Genomic DNA, 25,041 nt, shown 5'->3' with positions numbered 1-25,041 from the left:
CCGACTCGACCGAGTGTTCTGTAATATGGAAGGTGACGCCTTATTTGCCTCCCATACTCTACATGCACTTTCAACATCGCACTCGGATCACTGCCCACTACTCCTCTCCAATCAAAGTGGACCACGACGGCCAAAGACATTCCGTTTCGAAGAGTTTTGGCCAAGATTGCCACGCTTAAGGAGGTAGTAACTGAAGCTTGGAGTAAGCCCTGCGCTCATCACGAGCCTTTTCACCACCTGTACTACAAGTTACGGGAAACTTCCCAAATGCTTAGAGCCTGGAGCCACAACTTTTACCCGGATGCCAAGATGCAGATTCTCATGGCGTCTGATGTCGTCCTTAGATTGGATATGGCACAAGAACATAGAGCCCTCACCAGGGATGAATTGAACCTGCGGCGAAAACTTAAGCGAAGAATCCTCGGCCTGGCGGTGGTTGAAAGGGTCAGACGGAAACAAGCATCACGCATTACGAATATCAAATTAGGTGATGCTAATACCAAATACTTCCATCGGAGGGTTAACGGAAGGAAGAAGAAAAACTACATTCAGCGACTAAAGCAAGGGTCCAGTTGGGCTTTCAATCACGAAGAAAAAGCCAACATAATTCAACACCACTTCGATACGATGATGGGACCGCCGGGACAACGATCACAGGACGTTAACTGGGACAACATAAATCTCCCCAGTCTGGACCTCAGCTCCCTCGCTGAACCTTTCACGGAGGAGGAAATTAAACGTGCAATACTTGACATACCATCGGACAAGGCGCCCGGACCAGATGGCTTCACTGGAGCATTTTACAAGGCCTGTTGGGAGATTATAAAGCGCGACGTCATAAACGCAGCCAACGCTTTTCATAACTTGCATTGCACGAGCCTGCCATTAATCAACACAGCCAACGTAGTGTTGTTGCCAAAAAAGGAAGGGGCCAAGGCAGTCCCTGACTTCCGACCGATAAGTTTGATACACTCATTCATCAAGATTATTACAAAGGTGCTCGCCATGCGACTGGCCCCGCACATGAAAAACATTGTATCACATTCTCAATCGGCTTTCATCAAGCAAAGAGAGCATCCACAATAATTTTATGACAGTCAGGAACATGGCGCGTCGCTACCATCGACAACGAATTCCAGCACTATTCTTTAAGCTTGACATCGCCAAAGCGTTTGATTCGGGGCGATGGGACTATATGCTAGATTTACTTCAACGCTTGGGCTTCCCCATTCGTTGGCGGGATTGGATCGCCTCTCTATTCTACACATCTTCATCTAGGATCCTTCTCAATGGGGTCCCAAACAGCCCCATCAAGCACAACAGAGGCCTACAGCAAGGAGATCCTTTATCTCCTTTACTTTTTGTGATTGCAATTGAACCACTACGAGCTTTGCTGGAACAGGCCACTGACAGAGGATTCATATCCAAGCTGCGAGGCAGGTCCCTCAATTTCCGAACATCCATGTACGCCGACGACACAGCTATTTTCCTAAACCCGACTAGGTAGGATGTCATTGCTTTAGCTGACCTACTCACTAGATTTGGTGAAGTGTCGGGGTTGAGAACAAATTTCGAGAAATCTAGTGTGGTGCCTATAAGATGCGAAGGGCTTAATATGGACGACATATTTGGAGACATTCCAGTCACACGGTCTTCCTTTCCGGTGCGATATCTTGGACTTCCACTAACGACGTCAAGGCTCAAGAGAGTACACTTCCAATACGTCATAGACAAGGCGACCTGCAAACTCACTGCGTGGAATGCTAGGAACATGACTATGGCGGGCCGCCTAGCACTCACGAAATCAGTATTAACATCACAGGCGGTATACCTCCTGTCGACAATGGAGGCCCCCAAAGAGGTGATGAAGGAAATTGATGCAAAGCGCAAGAAGTTCTTTTGGGCAGGGGCGGCGACATTAACAGGGGGAAAATGCAAAGTGAATTGGCAAAGGTCCGCCCGACCGACAAGATTGGGGGGAGTAGGTATTTTAAACATCTACAAGTTTGCAAGAGGACTGAGGCTCAGGTGGCTGTGGCACGAGTGGAAAGTAGAAGATAAGCTTTGGGTAGGCTCCGAGGTTCCGTGTAATAACACGGATAGGAAATTATTTGCGGCATGTACACACATCGTCGTAGGCGATGGAGCAAAGACTTCCTTCTGGAATAGTGCCTGGGTTCAAGGCCAAAGGCCAAAGGACATAGCGCCAAGTATTTTCTCCATTTCAAAAAGAAAGAACAGGAGTTTACGTGATGCGTGTCACAATCGAACTTGGATCCGGGACATCAATATACACCACAGTAGTTTCTCGGTGCAACACTTCCGCGAATACGTCCTTCTGTGGCAAGTCGTACAATAGGTAGCCCTACGCCTGGGTGTCCAAGATGAAATCACTTGGAAGCTTACTGCAGATGGTAACTACTCCGCAAAATCCGCTTACGCCGCACAGTTCGTTGGTTCGGCATCCACCAACTTTGACGGCTTGATTTGGAAAATATGGGCCCCTAGAAGCTGCAAAACCTTCTCCTGGCTCGCAATCCAAAATCACCTTTGGACTGCTGACAGACTTCAGAAAAGGGGATGGCCGAATCCAGCTACCTGCCCACTATATCGGAGATCACAAGAATCGGCGCTACACCTTTTCGCCGAATGCCGGGTTACAACAAGAATCTGGACCATGGTGGCGGACTGGTTATCGGCGCCAGCAATCCACCCGAGGGCTTGGCAACAGGCTGATACGCTGCATCACTAGTGGTCGATGAGAGCAGGAGCAAATTCCTGCTCCAAGAGAGGCATGCGAACTTTGATTATGCTAGTTACATGGACAATCTGGAGGGAAAGGAATATGAGAATATTTAACAGCAAGGAGTCTTCTGTTAATATGATTTTTGAGAGGATCAAAGACGAGGCCACCGTGTGGATTATGGCGGGAGCGAAACATCTCTCCACTCTAATGGTGCGATGCTGATTGCAACTGAGTTCATAGTGGTGCTTTATTTTATTTTATTCTTCTGGCTCAATTTTGCCTCATGTCATTTCATTTTTGATCCATTGTATTTCTCCAGTCTGGATTCCTCCTTTTTAATATAATCGGCAACTCTCCTGCCAGGTTCGTTTCAAAAAAAAAAAAGGAAATCACATTTTTCCAGCGGGGGCTTTGCTTCAATTTGTTAGTTTGTTATGGCTTCTTAACAAAACAATAATTTAAGAAATCGGAAAACCAAAAAAAAAACAGCACCTAACTCATCGCCATGTCGGACAAATCAAGCAAGTCCGAAAAGCTGATGCCGCAAAGCTTACGGACACTTCAAAGTTCAAACATATAACCTAGTCTGCGTAATCAGTGAGACATTTAGGCATTATTCAGTATATTTTAATTTCGAAACTAATTGTGTAAAACGACAATATTTCTATGACTATGGTAAGTGAATTGAAGCATGTGGGAGTGTTCATGTTTAACATAATTTTAAGCATGATAGAATGAAAGGTTTCATAGTGTATCATATGGCGGGACCTGTACTGGAGGCACCGGTTGCGCCGTTACCATCTGGATTAGTCATGCCAATTGGATGGCCTTAGTAGATGTAGCCGTACTAAGTTAATGCAGTGCAGTCCCATGAACGATCTTCGGGAAGTAGATGAAGTAGTCGAACAGTGAACGGCCAACAAGACGTCGTAGACAAAGTAGTCGAACAGCGAACGGCCACCGAGACGTAGACGAAGTAGTCGATAGCGAGCAGTTGCGTTCAACACTCCCCAAAAACCTTATCACCTGCCTATCCTGAGCAGGATCTCCAGCAGCAGTCGAGGTTCCTGAGGCTCTGCTCTCGCTAGTACCGTGCGCGCAGCGCTAGCGATGGAGATGCATAAAGCAGTAGAAAACAGAAGGAGAAAAGAGAGGTCTCCTAAAAAGAATACCTTTTTGGTGTGTGTATGGGAGGAGTAGGAGGGATGTCTTATATAGATGAGCAGGTTCAAGTTCAGAAGCAACTAACGAACTTAATGGCAATCAATGAGTTTATTCTTCAGCAGTTACTGGAATGAAATCGTCCAATCGATGGACGCATTCAACGACAAAAGATTCAACGCACCCCGCATCGCCACACCCACAGCCGGACGAGCGAGATCATGTGCGTGTGGCACGCCAATTTCATTTATTACCTTCACAAATTGTGTACAAAGAGTTCACCTTTTAAGTCGATTGAGATCATCCTCAAATGACCATGTGGAACTAAACACATAACTTCCTAGCATTTATTAGTGGGCTTTTAATTCTTTTAGTTAAATTAAATAAATGGACTAAGCCATGTATTCCAACACTATGGGCACACATCGGAGAAACAGCTCGGGTTTCCCGGCAAATGCGAGCACACGACGTATCTGAACAGCGAGCGCAGTGTAGTGTGACTCACCGGCGGCGGCGGCGGAGCGGAACCCTGCCGGTGGGACGGCGAGGAGCATGGCCCAGAGTAACCAACCGTTCATGGTCAGGCCTGAAATTTTTGATGGGCCAAAACCTTGGCTTTATCCGTTGCGAATTGGTCGTTTGTTACAAGGCCGCCAGGGCGGTGCAAGCAAATTGACCCATCAGGCCCATAATCTTGAGCATTGTCGGCCTTCTTGGGCCTGTTGCTTATTCGTGGCCCAGCTTGCTTTTTACGGCCTTTCGGTCCGTGCTTGAGTCATACGGCGCCCCAGGCCCAGCCGCCCAGCCTTACCACAAACCCTAGACCGTCACTCTATACAAATACCAAAGCAGCCACCTCAAACCCTCAACGCCGCCGTGTGGTCAGACGCCTAGCCGCCGCCGGGTGGATGCTCTTCGTGATGGTTTTCTCCCCGCGCCCTCTGCATACCTGGTTCTCCCGATTCGATTTTTGTCTCTCTCTTCTGCTCTGGTCTCTTCTGATTCGATTCTCTCGCTCGCTTCTGCTTCTCGATTTGTTTGCTGACGGATCGACTGACTGTTCTCCGATGATGATGTAAAAATTACTTTCGTTCTTCTGAAGTTGCAATGTGGAAGAACAATTTGGAGACCTGAACTGAGGGGATTCTTCTCGATCTATTTTTGTTCATCTTTTTCTTCGGATTGATATGGAAGAATTCGAGTTTTTTTGGGAGGTCCCTGTGAAGACCTGTGATGTTAAAGTAGTGGCCTGATTTACATCGTTGATGAGCCGTATTATTATCACGCAGAGGGATCTGAACAGCCTTCCAGATCTTGCCCCATGGCCTTTTTGTTTTTTTTAAAAAAATCTTTTTCTCGCTTGTCACCCGATGAATGTACATGATTTAAGTTTCAGCCTTGTCTGAAAAACTATCAATCTGTTGATACTCTTCACATCCATGTTCTGAGGGTGCCTATGATTGTTTTTTCTAGTTTTATTAAAAAAATTCAATCTGTTGATTAGTTTTAGTCTCTGGTGATGATCAAAATGCATACTTTCGTTCTTCTGATGCGCTTTTCTCATGGCGCGGTGGGGAACTCTCGAGACCTGAACTGAAGAGACTAAAGAACACTGCATCTTGAATCCTAGGCACTAGGACAGCTTAGCTTAACAAGAAATTTAAAGAATGATTTTGTTTTTTGCTTTGTTTTGTTGCTTCACGACTGGAAGGATGGCCTGATTTTCTATTGTCTGGTCATTCTGTAGAGGGAAGCATAGATTGAACAAGCCAGAATTAAACAGCATGATGCTTATTTCTCTGCATCCGTGTTACCTGTCTCCTGGCACAACCCAGAACGCAAAAATTGATTTTTGCTTTTTCCCTCTTTTTGAATCTTCAATTGAATTTGCTGTAGACAAATTTACCAACTACTACCAATTGAACGCTAACTCAGGAAGAACATGATTATGCAGAACACTCCTAACATTTCAGATCTGAGCTACTTTCACATTGACTGCTAAGGACTGAGCTGATAATGATCATGATTTAATTCCTAAGCTTTTCTAATATTAACATGTCCATGCTCAATACAAAAATAAAGCACTCGTAATTGGTGTGAAAATAGAGTCAGTCATGAATTAAAACAAACGGCATTGCTGGATTAGCTTCGCCTGTCGAATGGACATGAAAATGATGGCATATTGGAGCTTATGAACAGGGATTGCTCTATCAATTACCATCTACTTCAGATACGTTATAAAAAGAAAGTCTGCTGTGATGTGACTTCAGATAAGATGCGCACACTGGACTACTGGAGGGCGGGGGTTTTACAGTACCGCTGCGAGTCTGTACTCTGGAGTAGATTGGATTATGGGAATGGCACTGGACTTGTTGCTGCAAGCCATCCGAAGAACTGCACCCGCAGCGGCCAGCGGGGCACGATTTTTGCAGACAAAGTTGGAGAAATCGCAGGCAGGGGAACAAGTTGCTTTCATCAGGTTCTTGTAGATGATGTTAGGTGTAGTTGTTGTCTGTGGTGATTTGCTTTCACCTGTTAAATTGCGTTCCTTTCCATAAAAAAATGTTTGTATGGTGCATGGCTCATAATTCTCTACAGTTCAAAATGAACGTTGCTAGAAGGGGAATGAAACTCGATGCCCAGTCTGTTTGGAGGTTTAATCAAGATCCAGGCATCTCTTCTTCAAATGTAAAGAGGCAAGACACTGTTAGAGGCTGATAAATATGGAAGGATTTGAACTGATGGCAGAAACCTCTCCTAAGGCTGTGTTGGAACTTGGAACGTATCTGGAGTTCTGGTAATGAGTGTCAAAGCAAAAAATATTCTTCTTATGTGGTGTTGGTGGAATGCGCGCAATAAAATTAATGCAGGGGAAAGGCCTAAGTTGGCACAACAAATAATCAGTGATGTTCTTTTTCATTTGCAGGCTTGGAGGAATGTAAGTAGGACTGAAATACAAGCTCCACTTTCAGCTTGCAAGCCAAAATGGAGGCCACCACCTGAAGATGTATATAAGATTACATTCCGGGTTCACAAAAATCTGTCTGGGTGTGGTTTCGTCATAAGAAACCACTCAGGTGAGGCTGTAGCTGCAGGAGCCAGCTCGGCTGATTTCCTCATGTCTGCCCAACATGCTGAACAGCTGAAGTCATTTAACGCTCCCTTAGGAGTATAGTACATCAGAGGTGCAAAGTTTGGCAAAGATTGTTCTGCAGACTTATGCCAGATATGGATGCATCCTCTGGTTTTTGAGCCTTTCAACACACCAACTGGCAACTGCCCAACCCCTGAGGTGATCGGTAGAAAACGGACGAAATTCAACTGCTAGACATGGATCCAGGACAGGTCACTTCAGTCTGAGTGCAATCTTGAACAGGAGCTCTTCAGAATCACCGGGTTGGGCAGGAACTGGGGAATGTGCTTTGTTCTGTCACCAGATATTCCATACTTTCTGCATGATGTCTGCATTTTCAACCTCATCCAGACACGAAAAACATGTAGTCCAAAAAGTCAGCACACAGAAAATTGATTCTCCTAAGGGGCTTCATCTTTCCTGCAAGTTTATAATAGACTTATTACCGTTTGTGCCACTTAACCGTATTATGAATAGCATTCCAGCTCTGGAAGGAGGAGCAATAACCAGAGGGAAATGGGAGTAAACTTCAAGCTGGTCGCCCATCTCCCTTGCCCAGGTACTCAAATCCAGATTGAAGATCTAACTTTACATCCTTTTACATACAGAGTGGCCTTCACTTCAGAACGCAGTATAACCTAAAAAGGCATAAAAACACTAACTCTGAGTCGACAAGCTCACACAAATATTGACAATTAACACTTGAACTGCTACAGATTTGCTTTCAGTGTGATGTCATCTGGGAAGCAACAACTCCAAACTGCTAAAGATAGTGTACCAAGGTCTCCATTCCATAACTAACATTGGACTAAATGGAGTCGCAAAGTCCTAAGTGGTGGACCAGCATTTAGTTTCTAGCAAATGTAAGAAATCAAAGCATCAACTTTTTCCTGACCTAATCCTCTCGGATCGGTCACCCCTACATCGGTCACTTTGGTCCTATACATAACCAATGAACACTAGACATGCCATATAAATCCGTTTGCATAAGATTGGACGGTTCGGACCATTCATTAATATGGGGTCCAGGACAAAGACATTTCCTGTTGTTCAGGCTATAGTAGATCGAGTAGACTTAGGATGGCAAATACTGCCGAGCTCTCACTTTCGTCCTACTCCCTCTGTTCCAAATTATATATCATTTTAATTTTTCTAGGTTCATAGGTGTTTGTATGCATCACATGTATATATGCACAAACACCTATGAATCTAGAAAAGTCAAAATGACATAATTTGGGATGGAGGGAGTACAACCTAATACGGGTCCAGAACCAGGATATTTTCTATTGTGTAGTATTGGAGACTTGACTCTGCAGCCCACGGAATGGCAGCTGCTGCCGAGCTCTCACCTTCGTTATACAATTCAATACGGAGGTTCAGGACCGGGACAATTCTGTTGTTTAGTAGAGGAGTATTGATTCTGCAGTCCATGGGATAGTAGCTACTTCTTGGCTCTCTCTGCACCACACTTCAGCACACTAAAAATCTGGCAAAATCATTCACAACTCATTAGTACAGCAGAGAAACGGAGTCATCTTTCAAGTTTCAAGTAAGAGACGAAGAGGGGTTCCTTGAAAAAAAAGAGACGAAGAGCTCAGACCCAGGGGCGGATCTGGGCCCCGGGCTGCAGCCCGGGGCGAGGCCCAAGAGCAGTGGAAAAGTTCTTCATAAAAATAGTATAAAAAGGTTTTTTTGGCCCATTAGCCTATCCCGAAGAGAAGTCAGCCCAGGCGCCCAGGCGGCCCAGCAACTCCCGTTGCCCAGCAGGCTAGCACTGCCTCTGCTCGAGCCTCCCGTGACCCGTCACCACTCACCCGTCCGGCCGGGCCCTGTGCGCGTGCGCCCTCCCCCGACTCGCCGCCAGGCGCCCAGGCGCCAGGACCAGCGGCCGCCCCAGCTCGCCGTCGGCCGCGCCCCGCGCCCCCGCCGGCCACCCGCGCGCCGCCACCCGCGGCCCCGCGCGGCCGCGCCCCCGCCCCCGCCAAGATGTCCGGAGCGATGGTGAGTGCCGCCACGGGCGTGATGAACTCCGCTGTCAACAAGCTGACGGCCATTCTCGGCGAGGAATACAAGCTGGTCAGCAACGTCAGGCACAGGATCCGCTTCATGCGAGATGAGCTGAGCAGCATGCACGCCGCGCTGCAGAGGCTGGCTGAAGTGGACGATGACCAGATCGACGTGCAGACCAAGGATTGGAGGAGCAAGGTGCGTGAGCTATCTTACGATATCGAAGATTGTGTTGACCGTTTCATGCTTCTTGACAGCTCCAAAAAGGCAAAGCTAAACTTGGTGCAAAGCATGGTGTGCAAAATAAAGGAGCTGTGGGAGGACCGCAAGATCTCAAAAGAGATCAAAGAACTAAAGGATCGTGTCGTCGAGGAGAAAGAGAGGCGCGATCGATATGATATTGGTGAGCACCTTACCATGACCCACCTGCAGCCTGTGAGTCTTGACCCTCGTGCACCTACACTCTATGAGGAGGCAAGAGATCTGGTTGGCATCGATGGACCTCGTGAGGAGATCATTGGGTGGCTCAAGAGTGAAGAGAAGCAGCTGAAGGTGGTGTCCATCTTTGGAATCGGAGGTCAGGGAAAGACGACTCTTGCCATGGAGGTATACCGCAAAGCTGAAGAACCGTTTGACTGCCGTGCTTCAGTATCAATATCTCGAACCCTTGATATCAAGAAGCTTCTAAGAGATGTACTCTCTCAAATCAATAAGAGCGAGTACGATCGGTCAGAAAGATGGGAGACGGAGCAGCTGATACGCACTTTGAGAGAATACTTGATCGACAAGAGGTAATACCATGATTTCCTTGTTCAAATATATCCAGTTCATCATATCAGGTCCTGTCATGGAATATATTTTTATCTCGTAAAATTCATCTAATGCAAATGCTCTGAGTGATATTTTTCTATATAAATCATAACAAATGTTTCAAAATTGATAAGGGCCAATAAGTAGAACTCCCATAGCTGACACATATCTGTATTGCTATATAGTCAAATTCCATGTCATCTCCTCGCAAAAAAAACAAAAAACATATGTCATCTGGACCCCATCAACCATGATAGGGGTTATGTGTCACATTGGTCAAGTCGTTCAGGTAGTTTTTTGTAGTCACGTGCAAGCAGCAAGTAGATATGTGATTGGTATGTATAGAAACTGGCTGTATGTGTGCATGATATTTCAATGGGATTATTGAAATCAATTCTATTCCATCAAATAACTACGAATTCATTATAATCTGACAGATTCAAGAATGGGATATCGAATAAGTCGAATTTTACTCCATGCTATCAAAGATCAAATTTGTTTTCATTCCCTACCACTATTAAAAAAGAGTGCACATATCAGAGGGCGGCGGCATGCATGGTTGTCTTTGACAGTTCCTAACAGCTTTAAGCTGGGAGACTGGAACCATTTCAAATAAGCAACACGGTTGGAGCTTGGAACCATTTAGGATAGCTAATATTATATAAGAGACTTTGAAAGAGGAACCCCAGCTGTATTTTCAGGCCGCACCTATTTAGAACTATGGTCAGAACTTAGTATCCCTAGCGTTCTGTTATGAAACCGTTGGGAAAATTATTTTTCACAATGAATTGTTTAGGAAATAAAAATCACTTTGAAATAAAAAGGTCAGGAAGATTTTGTGTTTATGATTTAAAAATATTTTACTATCTAACAGTGATCATAAATCACTCTGTAACGTGGTGAAATGATGATGTAGATTGGTTAAGTACGATCAACTCATCGAACCTCTTTTTTGACTCTGACGTGCGTCAGCTCAGTTCCAAGATGAATGAAGTTATAATATGTACAATATTTAAGTTGTTCCAAAGTGAAGCTGGAAAAACTAAATGTCACCTTGCCAATTTGTAATTCATAAATATTCATGTAGAGTCAATGAAGGAAAATATTTATATGAAATTATAGCTCCAAATATATCTATAAATTTGTAGTTGGAAAGTTTTTCGCATTTGAAGTCAGGTGCCTAAACCATCATCAGAGTTTTCTGACAACAAAGGTCAAAATGAAAAAAAAAATTCCTTTGTGAGACTGACCATTGTCAGATGAGATAGTAAGGTAACCTTGCATGGAGCAAGAAAACCCAGGATTCAATCCTATGAGCTGCACGGGTGAATCATGACTTGTTAGGTAGCTTTGACTCGGCTTATGGGTCTAAAGTACTCTCTAAACATCATATATTTAAGGACGGATGTAGTATTTTTCTTTCACAGTTTCACATTCTCTACACATATAAATGCTGCTGTTATTACGAACTGAGCTCAGTTCCAAGATGAATGAAGTAATAATGATGATGATGATGATGCTTTTCAGTCTAGGGTTCTCTAGGATATTTATTATCCCATACTAAATTTATCCATCTAAGTTCGAGTCTTCCTTTTTTTTCTTTTCTTTTTTTAAACCATATTTATATTGAAATTGCTCGGGACATCTCAGTTTTCAACAAGATATATAGTCTATATATTGAAAAGTAATATTTGCTTTCCTAATTTGTTGTGCCAACAAATGCATATAGGTACCTCATTGTGATTGACGATATCTGGAGCATATCAGCATGGGAGCAAGTGAAATGTGCCTTACCTGTCAACAATAGTCGAAGTAGAATAATTACTACAACACGCAGTAAAGAAGTAGCTCAATCATGTTGCACCGGCATTGATGGGTATATGTATGAAGCACAGCCACTTTGTGAAGACGACGCTCATACACTATTCTTTAGAAGAATATTTCTCTCCAGTGAAGATTGTCCCCAAGTTTTGAGGGCAGTAGCCACTGAAGTTTTGAGGAAGTGTGGTGGCTTGCCATTAGCCATAATAAGTATTTCTGGTTTGTTAGCAAACAGATGCCACAGGGTGGAAGAATGGGAAAACATATCGAACTCTATTTCTTCTGCAGTTGGGACAGCTTCTCAGATTCAGAAAATGAAAAGAATTCTGTTCCTTAGTTACTTTGATCTTCCTCTCCATCTAAAGAGTTGTTTGCTGTATCTGAGTGTGTTTCCAGAGGATTATTCTATTGATTGTCGACGCTTGATCCGGACATGGGTAGCTGAAGGACTAATTCCGGGACAAAACAGAGAGAGTATGGAGCAGGTAGGCGAAAGTTACTTGAATGAGTTGATCAATAGAAGCATGGTCCAGCCTACAAAGATCAGGGCAGGTGGAGCAGTGAAGTTTTGCAGAGTTCACGATGTCATATTCGACTTTATTGTATCACAAGCTGTGGAAGACAATTTTGTTGTTATATGGAATGGTAAAGGTTTTTCTGGGAATTTTTCAAACAAGATGCGCCGGTTATCCATCCAAACAGATTTTTCCGAAGCAGAAGAGATGGCAAAAGCACTGAAGAATACATCTCATCTTCGATCAGTTCATATCTTTAATGATTCTGATCAGCTGGGTGATTATATCCCTCAGTTTTTTAGTAGCCACGCCCTGCGTGTGCTGAATATCCAAGGAAGATGCCTTTTTGGAGATCGCAATGTGCATATTGAAAGTTTCACTCCATTGAAGTACCTTGTAATAACTGGTCGGTGCAGCGAGCTTCCAGAACAAATAGGAAAGCTGCAACATCTGGAGACGCTAGATGTGAAAAGGAGTGGCATTAATAAACTACCCGCAAGTATTGTTCAACTGAAGAAATTGGTGCGTCTTTTTGTCCCAGCGGGTGTGCAGCTGCCGGAAGGAATTGGAAATATGCAAGCCTTGGAGGAGCTATCAACGATCGAACTCGGTATATCATCTGCAAAGGTTATCCAAGAGCTCGGCGATCTGACCAAGCTGAGGTTCCTTATAGTTTTTTCCTATTATACAACCGAAGCATGTGATGTGGAAGGCCACAAGAAAGCATCAGTCTCGACTCTCTCCAAACTGCTCATGGGCCTTCGAACACTGTATCTCGCGCATGATTCTGTCGTAGCAACTGCACTGATGGCATCTTGTCGCTCTACACCGCCACTTCAGAGACTTTACCTTCCCTACCCTTTGAGTGCCATACCAAGCCAAATGAGGTCATTCGTCAACCTGGTCCGCCTCCGCATTTCAGTTCAGGGTAAGGTGACCAAGAAAGGTATAGAGATTCTTGCAAGTTTACCCATGTTGGCCTCTCTTACCGTACGCTTACGGTACGATGGTGACAACCTCCACCCAAGGCATTCCATCCGTAAACAAGGGTTCCAGAGCTTGCTTAAGTTCAGTTTTGGTGGTGATCAAGAGGCTGCATTGGAGTTTGAGCCAGGAGCCATGCCAAAGGTCCAAAGCCTGAAAGTAGAACTGCAGGCACGGTGCCAGTTCAAGTATGGGCAAGGTGGCCTAGTTGTCGGGCTGCAGAATCTTGCAGCTCTCAAACATGTCAACGCGAGTATCAACTGCTTCAAAGCTGCTGAAGAGGAGGTGCAGGGTTCGGAGGATGATATCAGGGGTACATCAGGCACCCATCCCAACCATCTCACCCTTGTGGTCAAAAGAGAACATAGCGATGCCTACGACTCGTCGGATGACCAATTGAACAAATGATACGCGCACGAGATGGGATTAGGGAGTTTTAAGCTAGTCGAGAAAATAAAGGTTTCTTGTCTTGTGTTGTGCTTCTTTTCCTTTTGAGCCTTCTTGGCCACTTTGGTTTGTAAGACTAATTCAATCCTAATGCTTTTTGTATCATTATGTCACTAGTAGAACATTAAATTCATATGTACAAACAACTCATACACTACCAAAAAAAAATATGATGTGACCATAAGCTTTTGTCACCAATTATTATAAGTTTGCCTCCTATCTTGTGGGTCTAATCTAATTCAGTGACGATTGAGAGTTTTTTTTTAGAAAGTATGACAATATGGTATCGTCGTTACTTTTATGACATTATGCATCGTTACTTTTGAAACATGAAAATGTCACGAGTCGATGGCTGCAGTGCTGTTTGCAAGATCTGGAAGGCGGTTCAGATCCCTCTGCGTGATAATAAGAGATGTAAATCAGGCCACTACTTTAACATCAAAGGTCTCTACAGGGATCTCCCTTAAAAAAAACTCGCGGATCCCTATCCTCAGTTTAGGTCTCAAAATTGTTCTTCCACGTTGTAACTTCAGAAGAACGAAAGTTCATTTTACATCATCATCGGAGCACAATCGATCCGTCTTAAATTTCTGCAACCTAGTGACATGGATTTGACGTGACAAAAAGGTTGTGACGGATTGTGGATCTGACTAGGCAAGATGTTGTGATGAATTTTGTCGTCATAATTCATCCGAATGGCATATGTGATTGCTGAGTCTAGGTTGAGTTCTAAGCCCAAGTAATGTGGGCTTTGGCCCACTTTGAGGAAATTCAGTTATGGCAGAATCCGTTTTGAGGCCTAGTTCGTTCTTTTTTTTTACTAATCCCATTTTGTAGAACAATGTTTGTAGGTCTAGTCCATTCTACACATGTTAATTTTGGCCCAATTTACTATGGAGCCCATTCTAACAATCAAGCCCATTTCATACACGTGGAGTGAATACTATGGTTCTCAAATGTTCACAGATCTCATACAGATGCATATTATATCATACAATTGGCAGAATGTTCACAGACCAAAATCCGACAATAATGTTCACTGCCGCAAAATATATATCCCACTGGCCAAAATACACTGGCCACTGCACCATGTTTTCCCTTTTTTCGAAACACAGTGCAGACGCTCATATAGATGCACGCACACGCAACCTTATGAATACACGCGTGCCATCCTACCAGCTACCTCTATGAGCACCTCCAACTGCCACAATGTAAACCAAAATAGCTTCAGGTCGCACAGCAGAGCTACACTTAAGCTTAGGAGTTGATGAAGGAGGGTATTAGTTTCTTATGATGTCTTCTTCAATCCCAATCTTTTTTTTCGGGTATTCAATCTCAATCTCATATGACTCTTTTGCCATTGCTGATTCTTGTGTATGTCCCTTAAATGTATCCAACTCTTGCTACCTAGCATCAATTTGTTATAGAAGTTCTGCTTCTCCGTCTAGTACACCCATGTTTTTATGGTCATCTAGTTCAGCAGTTCACCACTCACATAACCTTAGTGCATTTTGTTTGCAATTAATGAAGAGCAATGATTTTTCTTTTACCTTATTTGTCAACACCTCATATGTTTTAGGCGCCTGAAGTTTTCTATTGCAAGTGTTGTTTTCAATGCTGCAAATGTTGTTTCCTGATGTTCGAGACGATTGTTCTCCGATGTTGAAGATTTGCTCTTTGATGGTTTAGATGACTGGAACAGTAAACATATATGATAATGTTAATGTTGCAGACATCGTTCTTCGATATTTGAAACACGGTTAGTTGATCTACAGTGAAATAAATCTCGAACAAAACATATGCAACAAGCTTCTCTGTTACGTGGAATCCTTGGGTTATGTAAAAAGATCGTCAGGCATGATCACGTGGACACCGAGCTTGTGTATTTTGACACTCTGGGATAGACAGCACATTGGACATTAATGCAACATTATATGACAACCTTAGTCACACCCCTGTCGCCTATTGATATGCACGATAACAACTAACAATACCGGTCAGTCACCAGCGTTGCACCGTGGAAGGTATGGGCTACCAACTACTATGGCCAAGAGGTGGGGAGTGGGGGAAGTGTTTCTTAAATAAACTGCACTAATATGCAAAAAACGCTTCTCTAAGAAGCAGATCTAGTCCAGCTTCAGATCTAGTCCAGCTACTTCTCAGCTTATTTTGGCCATAAGCAGTACTTAACCTGTTCCAAACAGAGCTATACGCTGTACAAGTGTGCAATATAAAGCTCAGCTTTATTCAAAAAAAGAAAAAAATCCGAATTACTACCCTAAAGTATGAGCAAAGTTCAGATAACCTCTAAATTAAGAAACTGTTTCTTTAACCCCTCCAATTTCCAAAACCAGTGCGCAATATACCTTTTGCGCCTAATCAAAACCGGTTTTGCTTATGTGGCAGCTGTTTAATGCCACATGGACTGATTAATGGGTCCATGTCAGTGGTTCTGCTTCTCCAAGTTCCTCCCTCCTCTTGCCCCCACCGTAGACCCTTAGTGCCGTTTGCTCATCCTGCAGAACAAGTAGGAAGTCTTCGAGCTGGCGCAATGGAAAAGGAACTTCAAGTAGCTCGAAACGGCATCCAAGCTCAGCCACTTTGGTCTGTCAATGTCTCAATGATGCATCTCTCTACAGGCTGAGAATCAGCACCCGGAGGATCACTGGCCACGCTTGCTATCAAGGGACTAGGAGGTTGAATGCCATTATCGTCATTGTCGAGGCATTCCTGGCCGGATGCATATCTCCCGCCCAGCAGCACCAGCAACGCGATCACCAGCTGCAGCTTGCTGCCCAGCATCACAAGCGTCGTGAGCGCACGGTCCTGTCCGCCAAAATCGTGCTGTTGCCGCTTGATCCGCTTGCCTGATACCCCGATTCGCGTTCCCGCCGCCGTGAGAGCCTCTGGCCGCGATCTCGCCCCGTCTAAAGAGTGAGCCGACCATTGACGTGGACCCATTGATCAGTCCATTTGGCATTAAACCACCGCCACTCGGCGAGCCATGAGCAGATCACTAAGAAAAGGGATGGACTCCTTGTTTATGTTGATCTCCTGGACAATTTGAAAACAGCGCAACGACAGAACCTTTGATAGAGCCCCAAAAAGAAATCCTCTGCAACTGACTGAGCTAATCCGAGAACAAGCTGCTGATTGGTGCGCAGCAAGAGCCAAATACTTAGCAATGTTCCAGTGGCCGCGACAACAGCATGACGACGTTGAAGCAACGGTACCTTAGTGGTTTTTTTTACCCTGACCTTTGTGTTTAAACGGATGTAAAGAAGTTGCCATGTAAGCTCAAGCTATATTTCAAAACCGTGTGCGTGAGCCTGATAGGCCCGCGTTGTAACAATTCTACTCATTCTTCTTAATACAAAGGTACGCAGCTCTCCTGCGTATTCTCGAAAAAAAATTAAACCACCGCCACATAAGCAAAACCATTTTTGATTTGGAGTAAAAGGTGTATTGTGCACTGATTTTGGAAACCGGAGGGGTTAAATAATCAGTTTGTTAGTTTAGGGGGTTATCCGGACGTTGCTCATACTTCAGGGCAGTAATTTAAACTTTTTCCAAAAAAAAGCATCACGAATTGACAGCAATAAACCAATTTGATGCCTTCCGAAAGCATGACTGAGCAGCTCTGCATTAGACCAAAACGTCGTACAAGTGAAAACATCACAAAATTGATAGAAAAATTCGTAAAAATTGATCTGTAACGTGCCAGATACTGTACACATAAATTCAGTTAAAGAAACAGCTGCTCAGATTCTACAAACAGTGAGTAAACTGTCTTAGCAATTTAAAACATGGCAAAGAAAATAGCTGCCGTAAGCTGTACACATCTGAGTAAACCAATCACGGAAACCAGAATTGATACTACTTAGAAACTAAATGCCTAATTGATAAGCAGAGTGGTAACGTGTCTTTTGAGGTGAATTCCCCACATGGCTGCGTCACTCAATGGTTAAAAGTTAAAATAATATCCACAGCTAGAAACAATTGCTGCTGCTGAAAGTACTGAAATACTGAAACCGTCACCAGGTTCAGCTCTTTGAGCTCCTCCTGAGATGTCTATCAAAGTGAAATGACAACAAATCAACAGGCCAAAGTCAAATTGGTAGTGCTGTACAGCTTCTAGATTGCTACCACAAACCTTTTAACCAATCAGAGCGAAGCACTAGCAACCTGAAACAATGGCTTTCCTTTCCATGATCTGTACAATAACTATCCTGTACACACTTTTGATGCTACAATGAGTCCAGCTGGTTGTCAATGTCCTCCTCTGCAAGCTTTTCGATTAACTGCTCCATTGTCTTAATGTATTTGGGCATGTAATGTTCGCTTATCATGGACCCCGCTAGTCGAATCTTACTGTACAAATGTCGTGGTGTCTCGTACAGTGTGAGAACCTCCTCCTGGGCTCCTTGCTCACCTGTGGTTACTTCTGCTTCTTGCAATCCAACCATGTGTAATATTCTCCCTGGGGGGTATAGCTGGTGTCGCTCTTGAGCAGAGGTTGACGGCAATAGCTCCTGCTTCTCGTCGGTCAAGGAATCTAGGAGCTCCCTGGCCTCTTCTTCGTATGTTTCTTTCAGTGCTGATCCCTTTTCCTCCCTGTCAGCATTATCCTCATCTGATTCTTCAAGGTTTAGCTCACGAAGATCAATTGCGACTAGCTCAGCAGCAGCTTCGTTAGTAACTTTCACAGTTTTGACATTAGTGTCAGTTTGATTTTCCATGTCCTGAGTTTGTTTAAAAGATTCAACAGTCTGTTTCTGTGCAGCAACACATGACCAGAAAACCAGCGCAGGGCGTTTCTTTACCATAGCAAGCGTATCTGCTGAAGGCTTGCTCCCAGCCTGCCAGAAGCCATGAGGAATCGACTCATAAGTATTAGGCATAACTGATCATCTGTTTTAAGAACTAGTGTTTGGAATAACATATTTATTATACCTCAGAACTCTGAGATTGCAGCATATCAACATCTACAACCTTAGATCTTGGATCAGAGACGAAGGGCACATGAGATCTGATGAAACTCACAGAACGGTTCACAAAACCTAAGAACCTAGTCTGCTGAATTTGTTTGCGAAGGTCATGTGCCCAAGATGATGCCATAACCTGCCAGCATTGACAGCAACGGTAAATATATGTTTTTCCTTTAAGGGCAGAAACTTTTTGAGGAAAGTAATTTTCCTTCCTTCTAAACAACTGCTTAACTATTCAATATTATTCCTTATTCCGCTTTGCTCAGATACTCAAATATCAAATAATAAATTGGCTGACAGGTACCTCTGTACGAAGCTTGGCAGCAGAAACTAGGCCCAAGGATGGCACTAGGTCATTTCTGTTAACAATGGTGGTAACAAAGTCTTTACCCGACTCAGCCAAGTCCCACGTCATGCAAGCAGCTGAAGAGTAATTCACAGATGTTAGATTCTAGTAATGATCTAGGCTTCTGGATATAATTCAGAGGAATATGCTCCGCTAATGCACAGCTCAGCTCAGCCATCTTAAAACATTGGTTCAGTATAAATATGACATCATTATTCCTTTTTTTTGCCATCCTTTTGTTTTTATATGACTACGGCCAGATCTTTTTCTAAAAAATGATAAGCATGATTCCAAATGCTGGCAGGTGAACCTAAGCAACCAGTCATTAAAGTGTTACGGGATGATGCCAATATGGAATTTTAGTGAAGGATAAATGGTGTCCAATGTTAAAACTATAGTTTGTTGAGCTAAAAATGCAGTACCTGGCCCAAATGCAATACAAGTGGATGATGACAACTTCTCGTTCTCACGTAGGATGTATGTCAGTATTGTTGCAATCCCAGCTCCCATTGAATGTCCAATGATCTAGATAAAACAAAAAGGCTGCCATTGAGTTAGTAAAACGAAGAAAGGGTTGGATGCAAGACACATATTCAACATCACATACTGTTTGTGATAAAACTTGAATACAAAGAAATGCAGGAATAGATAGAAATTCCTTTCTGAAGCAAAGTAGTCATTAGGATGAAAGAAACTAATAGAAAAAAAATCAATAAATTCTTTTTAGATTCTCTACATGAACGAGATTTGAGTAGCACCGGGTTAGTTAACAAAATTGTAGTGACACTGAAATCACACATAAACAAAAATAAAAGTGAATGAAGAAAACAGATACAACACTATTAAGCTGTTCAGCATTAATTCCATACAAATTTGCTAAAAATTCTTATATTTCTGAGTGCTGGCCTCTTATTCTCTCTACTCATGGTAGTCATAACTTTAAGTTCACACATTAGTAGTTTGGCAATCTATTTTCTCAACATTCTGTCTCAGCACTAGAGAATCATACAAAATCCATTGACACTGCAAGAGCACCTCAAAGTTCTTTTACTTTGATTTCAAGGGAAAATATTTCACTTGGTTACAACTTGCAGTTGCACTTGCTTTAGGTTCACAACTTAGGTTGATTTTTTTGTTAAATTTGTTTGGTGCACAGGTAAACATCTATTATAAATTTATGAAGAAGTGAAATTAAAACAGAATCAGAGAATTGTAGTTCACTAGTTTCGCAATCTATACCAATTCCATGGAGTAGATAGTGAGGAAATATGTCCACATTACAAATTAAAAGCGCTAGACTATCAATATTCAATGGCATGAGTATTTGACAATTCAGAGTGGTTAAACATCAAAAGATCACCTCGCTAGAACTGAAAGAAATTACCTTAACCTCGTAGTCTGGGAATTGCTCGACTGCTTTGCTTAGGCAAGGAATGACTCGTTTTGCAATCCATCGAGCTCCTGCAACCATTCCACAATGGGCATACCCCAACACTAGGTTGGAAACACGACCTTCTTGGACCACTACATGATGAAATGGAACCTCTGCACCAGTTGCCGCTGTCAGCCGCTCCTTAACACTGATAGCCCCCCGAATGAAAAGGAGAAAGCATTTGCTACTTCTATCGCAAACAACTGTGAAAGCAGGCTTCAAGAGCTGCATGATAGCAGAGAATTTCAGCTGGTTAGTCTTCATTCGTTATCAGTAGTTCAGTACTGGTATGAACAGAAAATTATTGGCTCAGCACAGTTATGGAACGTTGAGTCTCAAGTCTCAACACATAATTGACAAAAGAATTGACTGATACTTACGCACCCTCGCCTTAGATTTCTTTATAAGAACATCATTCTGGTCATATCCACCAAACTCCAAAAACACCTTGTATGGCTTCTTCGAGAAATACATACATTGATTCAGGTATCTGAGTAGCGAAATCAACTCCTGCCTTACCTCAGGCCCATCCAGTAGTACAGAATCGCTTCCAGCATACTCATGCTGCAGATTACCCTGAAACAGTAAACTGAGATGTCATATCCATATCAAAATGTAGTCTGTCGACATCATGGCTGATAAAAATGAGAAATTACAAAAAGGTAAGGTGATGAGGTCATCAAATTCTGGAAGAAATCTATCAGCACTTGTGATTCTGGACTGTACAATACTTTGAGCACCTAAAGGCTAAAGCCAAGTAGCATCCTATATTCTTATCCTAAAGTTAGGTATCAGGTTCAAATCTAACGATCGCTTAACTTTAACATTTCTGCAGCCTAAATAAACGAAAGTGGAGTCAGTTTTTGGGAAGGAAAGTAGGGTCTGTTATATATAAAACAGTCTTCTTATTTAAAATCACAAGGAATCAAATTCAATAGGTATGCTAAAGTAGTCCCACTTCATGATGAACCATAGCACCAAATATATGAACCAATACTATACATGTATATCCGTCAAAACAGATGTCAGTAGGAGAAAATAATTGAAGTTATCCATCATCCATTAAATTGTTAGTTGAATTATGCATCATGCAAGAGTTCTCCAAAACCAAGACAGCATGTAGACATGTACCCCATTCCCAGATTGGTAGCAAACTGCAAACTAGGCACATGTAGTCACGAGACCTTGGATATGCTAGTTGCTAGCTAGGATAACATGTTGCCACATAAGCGTCGAGGTATGACTTGGTCCAAAAATGGAAGCAGCTACACGGACGGACTTGCCGCGAAACTGAACCTAAAAAATTTTCATCAACAACATAAAAAAAGTATCGCTAACTAGCCAAACGGACGGACTTGCCGGGAAACTGAACCTAAAAAAGTTTCATCAACAACATAAAAAAAGTATCGCTAACTAGCCAACAAGCAGCTAACGGCCTGTGACTGTTAGTTTCTCAGAACAGAGCAATATGGGATCAAATTACTAACCTACGCTATTTCCTTTAATAAAAAAAAAGCTGTCAATCAAGAAGGGGAAACAAATAAACAAGGACAAGCCTACTCTACGGCACAGTTAAATGGCGACGAAAAATCGGAGCAGGAGAAAAGGAATCCTGGCACAGATTGGGCGTTTCTTCTCCATCTTTTCTTGCACGCAAGATCCTTCCAATGAGATGTTGTCCCTTTTCGCGGTTTTCAAACGGCATAAAGAAAAATGGAAAAAAGCGACAAGCTAAGCCTGCCTGACCCAGAAAACTACTACTACCGAGGAAGCAACCAATCACTTCCAAGGGTAACCAAGCACCCCAAAAGGTAGAAAATCTTTTTTTCAAAAAAAAAACAAACTCGCGCAAGAACACGCCAAGAACAAATTGAACATTCCACGGCGCAATGGGGACTCGAGAGCGCGGGTGCCGCCGCTGCTATTAGTACGAAACCGGCAGGCGATCGGCGAGGGCGGCGCACGCACCTGCTGCCGCATGTAGTACTTGATCCCGAAGGCGACCTCTCCGAGGGCCCACTTGCCGAGCGTCTCCGCCCAGGTCAAACGCACGGTGCGCGTCGCCACGGCGACGGCCTCGCCCCACCCGTCCGGGGCGCGCTCGGGCCACCGCCGCTCCCTCCGCCGCTGCCGCCGCGCCCGCTCCCGGGCCTCCTCCTTGCGCCGGCGCCGCGCCGCCGCGGCCGCCGACACCGCGGAGGATATCAGCTGGTCCTCCCGGCCGTCTCCGGCGGCGTCCCCGCAGAGCCGACCCGACAGGACGAGGTACACCAGCACCGCCGTCCCCGCCGCCGTCGCCATCCCCGTCGCGCCCATCGCGGCGCTGCACGGCAAGAGCGCGAGCGCGCGGGTTTTGTGCGTGTAGGTGTGTAGGTGTCGAAGCGAAGAGGAGGGGGAGAGGGGGAGTCGTCGGGTCGGGACGGCTGCGGGGGTCGGCTATATTGGAGGGAGATCAGGGACGAAAAGACGGGTTTGCCCCTGGGGGTTTAACGTTATGTTTGACTACGGCCCTGTTTAGTTCCTAATCTGGAAGTAGCAAAATTGACATTTTGCCATAAATGCACAACTGTAGCGTTTCGTTTGTATTTGTGAATTATTGTCCAAATATTGACTAATTAGGCTTAAAAGATTCGTCTCGTAAAGTACAACAAAACCGTGCAATTAGTTTTTGATTTCGTCTACATTTAGTACTCCATGCATGTACCACAAATTTGATGTGATGAGAATCTTTTTTTTGCATAGTGTTAAAGTTGGGAGTTTGGAGGGAACTAAACATGGCCTACACTTCGGCATACATGCTCTTTTCTCCACGCTCAGGGCCCACCGTCAGTCAATTGTGATCGGCTTCCGGTTAAATTTTAAGTACTTCGTAGGTGCCGACTCGGACGTTCGAGAGAAAAATTCAGTGATTCTTGAATTTATCTTCAATTGTTAGGGGTTTTTGATCTTTTGCGAGGAAGGAGAAGGAAAATACTCAGGATATGGATAAGCTTTTGCTCATGATATTGCTAATCATGCAAGCCGCCACAAAGACAATCATGCGGTCGTGCATGATGCCAGTTAAACAATGGTTGTGATGATGCGATCCCACAGTTCTGAGAAGCACGTCATTGTTAGGTCAAAAGCACGAACTCATATTTAAAACTAAATTGATTTTTTTTATTAAAGTGATTTCAACCTAGATTTATATTATTTATATTCATAGACATATTATTATTTTCTGTAGATATTTATATACATTAATAGCTACGACTCAATTCCCATGTATATTACTTATATTCATTTTTTTGGGTTTTTTTTACTTTGATGATTAATAATGTATGATTTATGACCCATTTATATACATTAGCTCTAAGCAAAGAAAATTATAGCCTTCCTTAGCTGCCTTCTAGGTTTAGTTGGACTATTTGGACCTTGGACTTAGTCGTCCCCCTTCCAAATGCCCACCAAACACAATGTTACCTTGTTTTTTAATTCCGTTTTAAATATTTGGGCGAGGCTATTCTGGTCAATCCCAACTCCAAATGGCAGGACGGAGCAGCAGCTGCCTCTGTGAAGCTGGAATCTGCCATTGGTGAGGGAGAATATGGGAGGGCATATGCATGAAAGCTCCCCTCACCATCGTGGGCCCCACATCCCGGGAAGGCCTGTTTTTTTTTTATTTAAACGTAAGAAACTCTCCTACTCCAAGCGAGCAAACCAGGTGGGATAAAAAAAAATTCAAAACTGAGATTGTGTGAAAGAAACGGTTGCTGCATGCAGCTTCTTCATCCAAGATGGAGATGGAGAGGAATAACTCGAAGGAATCATGTTTATTCTTCAAGTACCTTCGCGCTTTTATGCCTGGATATTCCATGCTTGTATGCTCTGATTTTGAGCTCCCACAATCATTCGGTTTCGCGCCAAAAAAAAAGCATTTTGCATGGACCAGTCAAGCTGGTTCAGAGTCCGTGATTAGCATAGTACCCTCCCCAATGCTGAGTTCTTCGCGTCGCCATCACTACGTGCCTTGTGTGCAAAAGACTCTTATTAACTAAAAGAAACATTCTATGTTCAAGTAGAATATGGTTCTTCAGCGCGTGTTCGATAAAATCCCCTTTAATTCCTCCACAATCCGATGACCGCAACATGGTACGTGGGTTCAAGCGTGACTTAGCTTACGAATTGGATAACGCTATGGCCGGGGATAAACACGACATAAAAATAGCTTGACGGGTGAAAGACCGCAGAAGATCCCGGCATGGTTTTTTCTTTCTTTTTTTGGATAATAGGCATGAAAATTGAGATACCGGACAATCTATTCCAGCCCCACCGTTGGGCGCACAAAGTATCATCCAGGCCCCCTCAAGCAGCCAGCCAGCCGTGCTCGTGCCGTGCCAACTGACCAGTGGGCCCCGCCGCTGCCGGTTCGCGGGCCCTGCCAGGTCAACGTTCGCAGGCCTGCCTGCCTGCTGCGCACGAGTGGGGGAACGGACACAGGGGGCGTGAGGGCCCACGTACCAGTATACCGGTGGCAGCTGCAGTGGTGGCAATAATGCCTTCATCCCCTCTTTAATCGAATCGTACCCCAAATAATCATTTGTGTGATCATCTTTTTTATCTGGCTAACTAATAATGCAATGCAAAGTTAAAGCAAAGCCGGGGACAGACG

General features: G+C 43.8%; 2 protein-coding genes across 2 annotated transcripts; one reads left to right on the top strand and one right to left on the bottom strand.

Annotated features, from left to right (window-relative positions):
- The first annotated feature begins 9,003 nt into the window (after positions 1 to 9,003).
- Positions 9,004 to 13,729, top strand: LOC101780508 (putative disease resistance RPP13-like protein 3). Its single transcript, XM_004962734.3, has 2 exons — positions 9,004 to 9,838; positions 11,587 to 13,729. Exons 1-2 carry the CDS (start codon positions 9,027 to 9,029, stop codon positions 13,583 to 13,585), a joined length of 2,811 nt encoding a protein of 936 aa, XP_004962791.1. The 5' UTR covers positions 9,004 to 9,026; the 3' UTR covers positions 13,586 to 13,729.
- A 3,635-nt stretch (positions 13,730 to 17,364) lies between these two features.
- Positions 17,365 to 22,795, bottom strand: LOC101780107. Its single transcript, XM_004962733.4, has 7 exons — positions 22,359 to 22,795; positions 20,775 to 20,966; positions 20,343 to 20,615; positions 19,381 to 19,483; positions 18,917 to 19,035; positions 18,578 to 18,745; positions 17,365 to 18,483 (listed from the first exon to the last, which is right to left on the bottom strand). Exons 1-7 carry the CDS (start codon positions 22,704 to 22,706, stop codon positions 17,872 to 17,874), a joined length of 1,815 nt encoding a protein of 604 aa, XP_004962790.1. The 5' UTR covers positions 22,707 to 22,795; the 3' UTR covers positions 17,365 to 17,871.
- Between the last annotated feature and the right edge of the window lie 2,246 nt (positions 22,796 to 25,041).

This window comes from Setaria italica, chromosome III (genome assembly GCF_000263155.2).
Source record: "Setaria italica strain Yugu1 chromosome III, Setaria_italica_v2.0, whole genome shotgun sequence".
In the NCBI taxonomy this organism is placed as follows: Eukaryota; Viridiplantae; Streptophyta; class Magnoliopsida; order Poales; family Poaceae; genus Setaria; species Setaria italica.
The sequence above is the reverse complement of the archived record's forward strand: the minus strand, read 5'-3'. Positions and strand labels throughout refer to the sequence as shown.